This window comes from Lycium ferocissimum, chromosome 3 (assembly GCF_029784015.1).
Source record: "Lycium ferocissimum isolate CSIRO_LF1 chromosome 3, AGI_CSIRO_Lferr_CH_V1, whole genome shotgun sequence".
Classification (NCBI taxonomy): Eukaryota; Viridiplantae; Streptophyta; class Magnoliopsida; order Solanales; family Solanaceae; genus Lycium; species Lycium ferocissimum.
Genome location: NC_081344.1, coordinates 3,860,335 through 3,866,441, shown reverse-complemented (window position 1 = coordinate 3,866,441; position 6,107 = coordinate 3,860,335). Strand labels below are relative to the sequence as shown.

The 6,107-nt window shown below is 35.3% G+C and overlaps 1 protein-coding gene across 1 annotated transcript; it reads right to left on the bottom strand.

Moving 5' to 3' along the window:
* Positions 1-3,196: 3,196 nt before the first annotated feature.
* Positions 3,197-3,953, bottom strand: LOC132050840 (uncharacterized). Its single transcript, XM_059442189.1, has one exon. The coding sequence runs from the start codon at positions 3,869-3,871 to the stop codon at positions 3,371-3,373; it is 501 nt and encodes a 166-aa protein (XP_059298172.1). The 5' UTR covers positions 3,872-3,953; the 3' UTR covers positions 3,197-3,370.
* Between the last annotated feature and the right edge of the window lie 2,154 nt (positions 3,954-6,107).

Below are 6,107 nucleotides of genomic sequence, written 5' to 3'. Positions count from 1 at the left end.
GCAGGCTAGATTCAAATTCAAAAAGATGCATAAAATTAAAACCATCTAATTTTACCATCCGCAGTTTTTAATGCTAGTGCACCCATTAGCATTTTGATTATCGTATAAAAACCTATTTTGCCCTCTACTTATTAGTCTGGTAGTAGAATTGGTTAGTGTATACTCATAATATGTAGTAATAAACTTTTTGACTTTAGGAAAAGCAGAACTAGATTTCTATGGTATATAAGGAAGAAATAACTTGTGTAATTATGAGAGACATGTTGGGGTTGTCTTCGGCTCTTCGTGGGGAATCTTTAGCTGAAGTAATAACAAATTTGGTGAAATTTTGGATTAAAATCGTGATTGGAACAAGAACACGCGTGAAGATGGTGAAGAACACCAAGAACATGATTTCTAGATTTTTCTTTTGTTAGTCAATGCGCTTTTTTTGTGTGTTAATAATGTGTAAGGTTTAGAAATAGGTTTTTCTTTTCTTTTTTGAAATTTTAGTTTTTACTCAAAATTTATTTTTATATTATTATGGGATCAAATGATACATGTCCTAATTTAATTTGTAATTTTGTCACGTCATTGGTGAGTGTGTTATACACACATTACATATTTAGTTGATTGAGCAAAAAGTGACTAAATGGCATGGCCGAGCCCTACCTCGGGTGTCTAAATGGTTTTGAAAAAGACCCATCACATGACATGTTTGATCAAATTTAAATGTAAATAATTGATTAAAAAAGAACAAACATGTCTCTCTCAGATGGAGAAAATGATAAAAATAGAAAAAGACTCATCACATGACACGTCTAACCAAATTTAAATGTAAGTTAAATGAACCTTAATATACATTCTACTCCATTTGAACCAGTTCCATTCCAACACTCAATCATTTATTTCTTAAGACAAATTTTGGGGTTCAACACTAGAAGTGTGCGCATCATAAAGAGAATGAAATGCCACAGGTTGGAATCCAACCCGATGGCTAGTGAAAGCTTAGGAGGTTGCCCTTCAGCCAGTAAGCAAGAACAAATCCGTGATCTGTAGATACTATGTTTCATGCAGATTGCAGGCTAGCAAATTACAACATTCCTCCTTTATTTGGGCTTTGGACTAGCAATATGAGCTCAAATAGGATGGCTAAGCTCTGAAAAATCCATGAAGACTCCCAAAAGTAATAAATAAAATAAATAAAGGGCAGCTTGTAGAACTTTTGTTTGGGATTATCAGAATTTCCTGTTTTACTAATTACTAGCTGGTGAATTTTCTTCTGAGGTTAAAATATACCATATCCCTACTTAAGCCGTTTTTGTTATTTGGTTCAAATTAAAGGGGAATGGAACTGATATAATTAGTTTTACATATGGTTAACCATTGCCATTCTTTCCCCGTGCACATAATTTCTCTTTAATACAGTTTTAGATAAATCATTTACACACACATTTATAACTCAAAGAGTGATTATGCGTCCATAGAAATCATATCCATCCTTTTTTCCTATTGACATGAGCTCTATTTAGTGCAGTTGCAAGTTAATCGTCTTCACCGACCCGTATGAGCATGATGGTATCATGTCTGCAGACTGCAGTGAACACCCAAAAACGAACCAAAGAAAATAAAGAAATAAAAATTTACTCAAAGATGGTGTTCCTTATATTCTGATAAGCACAGAGAATTTGAACTAATATCGTCTTAGTTCACCTGACATCAGAAAGAAACAGAAAGAATGAAAATTAGTGACTAAACAAATGAACAAATACACAATCACAAACACAAACACATTTGTTTATATAGGGAATTAGGTAACTCTAGTGGTGAAGAAACCAATTTGCTTCTTAATCACTCTTTGTTCTTACTTAATGCTATTAACGGTATGAACAAATTTGCAAAGCTACTTCTTTTTGAGAATTGATCTACAAATTAGTTTTTCATGTTTAATACACCAAATTTATGCTCCCTCTTTTGGATGCCTTTCCTAATTCCTCTTTGTATAGGAACATTAGTAACCACACAACAGAAAGTAATCAAACACTTAAGTACCATATGCGACAAGTAATCGATCATTTTATTAAAAATATTAAGTGTCTTTTTTTTACTAACTGAAAATATATTAAATGTATATCTCCAGTGTCTTTCCGATAAAGAAAAGACCAAAGTTCCTGGTATAAGATGTTCTGAAATCGTCTGTTGATTAACAAGGATAACTTCGTAAATTTCTTCCTTTGACTAAACGTTGCTATGGAACCGCAACACTAAGATCATATCAGTATTCTATCTTATATTGATAAAATGGAAGATAAATTTGTTACCGTGCTTCCATAAGTTCTATGTAAGACACGCCCTGTTCTTTGGTACACATGAGGTCATTTTCTTAACGAGGAAACCCCTATATCATACAGTATGAGCATTTTATCACAATTTCAGATAGATGCTTTCTCCGAGCCAAAATCAATTGACCGCTCTGGCATCTTTTGTCACACGTTGTTCAGGCCTTCAATAGACTCTTACAGTCCGGACTAAATATTGTTTCTCATTAGAGACGTATTGTGTTCACACATGGCTTAATTAGGTCATCGTATCATTGGACAATCTATGAAACAATATGGTCCTATCCTCGACCACCACAGGTTTGACAAATTAACTGTTCTTTTTTTTTTTTTTTTCCATTTAAGATAGGTCCGGTTAGATTGGAAACCATATAATTGAGCTAATCAGTCATATAAACTGCAACGGTAATTGGAATCACATGTCAACAACAACAACAACATACCTAATGTAGTCCCACAAGTGGGGGTTTGGGGAGGGATGAGGTATTTGTATATTTTTTGTAAAGATAGCTTATAAATTATTATTTTTGACCTTACCCCCGCAAGTGTATTACACACCTTGAGGGAGTAGAGAGGTTGTTTCCGATAGACGGGAGTAGAGAGGTTATTTCACACATGGCTTAATTAGGTCCGATAGACAATCTATGAAACCTCGACCACCACAGGTTTGACAAATTAACTGCTCGAGAACAGGTCTGAAAGAAGAGCAAGAGTAAAGCAACGATGAAAATAATGGTAAGGAAACAGATAGATGCTCCAAACTAGAACCCCGCTCTACCACAAGGAAGGGAGAAAACACTCGGCTATCCACTAACCATCTACCCTAATTCTCGACCTGCATGCTCCGGTTCTCATCAATTGACAGTTATTATAATCGAGCATCAATATCAGATGCACCAAGATGGCCCATTAAGTTGTTCTTCCCCACACTGCTTCATAACTACCACAATTCTGGATATCAGATCTGCAGCTTGCTGTCTCACCTTCGCACTCTTGTTGTTCAATCGCCATTTTATGGTACCACAAATCTGAGGAAGGTATGGCTTAACTCTTTAGCCAAGAGCATTTACAACAGCACCAAATCCGTTAAGCATCACATTGGCATCGTCACTGGTTTGCTCTTGGAAAGCATAGAGGATTCCATCAATTAACAGCTCTTCTAAACGAGCATCAATATCATATGCACCAAGATTTGCAACCACCTTCTCAATCGTCTCCATAACCATTCTTCTGTATGGTTCACTCTCATCTTTCAGGTCTTCAGCAATTCTCCCTCCTATATCAGCAACACCAGTTTTGTTTGCTATCTCCACAGTGGTTTCAACAAGCTGCTTGTAGTTTCTGCGGTCCAAAGCCATTCTTCTGACCCAGAAATTTCTGAACAACTCTGGAAGAATGTCTTGTTGAATGTAGTCCGGCTCCACACCAGAACTCACACACTGCTTCACCACTTCCAGCACAATTTTCTTCATCTCCTCGTCAGGTGACTGAAACTCACGAATAAGGACTACCATAACTTCTTTGGTATAATAGTTGGCATATGCAGCAGGCATAAGAGAAATGATGAAACCTATAGCCTTTAAGAAGGCAGCCAAAACGTTACCACGATGTGATCTAATACCCTTCCATAAGGGCTTCAAACAGAATCAAAACTCTCAATACCATATGGTGCAGCAGCTTCAGCAAGAGCAGCCAGAGAAAGAGCCGTAATGATCCTGATCTTCTCGTTCTCATCGTTTAGACAATGTTCAATAATTTCCACCAAAGACCTCAAATGTGGACGAACATCACAATCAATGTTAATAGCTATTTGATGAACAATCAGAATACTTGTATGACTAGCCAGCCAAGACCTCTTGCTTTGACAAACTTCTTTCAGGAGTGGCAGCAAAGCAGGAACACCGAATACAGACGCAACAACGCTAAAAGATCGAGCAGTTGCTTTCCTGACATATTTATCAACATTGCGATGCATGGCAGCAATCATAGTATCCAAACCAACTACCTTCCTAAGATTATATATGATTTTCCTCCCTTCAACAAGATAATCTTGATGAATCAGCAGAACTTGACTCATAAAAAAAAAATCATGTCCACATTCGGGTAAACCAATTCATCCAATATGTAGAGAACCCTCACAATAACCTCAACGAGCACGTGCGTTTCTTCGTGTTCCAGTTGGGGTTTGCACAAGCAATGGCAATGTTATATGGAATAAAGGACCACCACCAAATTCTCTGGCATTATTAATGAGCTCTCTCAAAGCAGTTTCCTTCTGAGGGGGTGTCCCATTTTTAACCATGAGTAAAAGCTTCATAACTTTTCGCTCTTTCTGTTTTCCGGGACACAACTTCTCTTCATCTACCTCGTTCAACAAAGAACCAAAATGCCATTGGCAAACCTCGTGAAGGGAATATCTATACTGGTAAACCTTGGGTTTCATAATTGGCAAACCACCTGTGCTGCTATTTTTATAAACTGAAAGTTGTCTACAATCTTCACAATTAAAAATAGCCAACAACACGCTGTTTTATAATAGTATGACTAAACCTACTTTAGCTCAAAACAGAAAAACATATTCCTATATGAATTTGACTACGAATCCTAACTAGTCAAGTGTTAAATAAATTTGCAAATATCAAATAGTACTAAACAAATTTGGTTTTCTACAGCTTCAAATTATTTTTTACGTGTTGTTTAGAGCGAAATACGATACTATCATATATGGAAGTCGGTTCGGGTGAGTTATCTATGGACTATCCAACACGCTAAAGGTCGGGATGGTGGCAGGGGCATATCGAATCATACTAGGAAACAGAAAATCGAATATTTACTGATTTGAGAGGAATTTAATTTTTAATTTATAACCCAAATATAGTTTGGTTTTAGTTTTGATTTAAATAAAAATAACTGAACCAAATCGGTTATATAAATATATGTTTAAAATTTGTATTGCGAACATATGTCTATATTCTTATATAAGAGTTTTAAATTTTATAGTAAACTTTTGGTTCCTAGTATAAGGCTTTGCCTTTTTATTCTAGTTAAGAGTACTTTAATTATTCATCACTATCTAATTGAGTCGAGATCAATTAGAAACAACCTCTCTACCTCCCAAGGTAGGGGTACGGTTTACATACACTCTACCCTCCCAGAGTCTACTTATGATGTTATTTAATTTAGTTGTCAATGAGATATCTTGGTAAATATAGCTCTTCAATTTCTTGCTTTAAAAAAAAAACAAACTAATATTAGAAATTTTATCAAGCTCCGTACAAGTAGCTAAAATCTTGAACAGTCCATGCAATTTTTTATTGAAGCTACATATATAATATCTTGTTTTCTAAGGAGTAACTAGCTTAGTAGCATTTTGCTAGAAAATAATGGATATGTGTTTGGTAGCAAGTGCCACATATTTTATGAACCTCCATAAAACCTAGATAAAAATGACAAAATCGATGAAAAATCGACTTAAATGATTTGGTTTAATTTTAATATTTTAAAATCGACTTAATTGCTTCAATTTCTTTTTAGAAAGAAAAAAAAACTCAAACCAAGCTGGGAACACCTAAGGAACACGGATGTTCCAATTCGTTTTCCATTTTCTCCAAGGGCCTAGCATCATAGCAATCAAATATCTCTATAATGGCACTATTTGTCAGAATATTTTTTGACTATTATAGTGAAATGTTGTTATAGAGTGTTAATTTAACATAACATGAAAAATTGATTCCAAAAGAAACTTGGTTGTAATAGTGCCATTTTATTACAGAGGATGACTATTTTGCT

What these genes read in the sequence shown, in the direction of transcription:
- LOC132050840 (XM_059442189.1), bottom strand. Translation starts at nt 3,871, where the DNA reads ATGCCTGCTGCATATGCCAACTATTATACCAAAGAAGTTATGGTAGTC.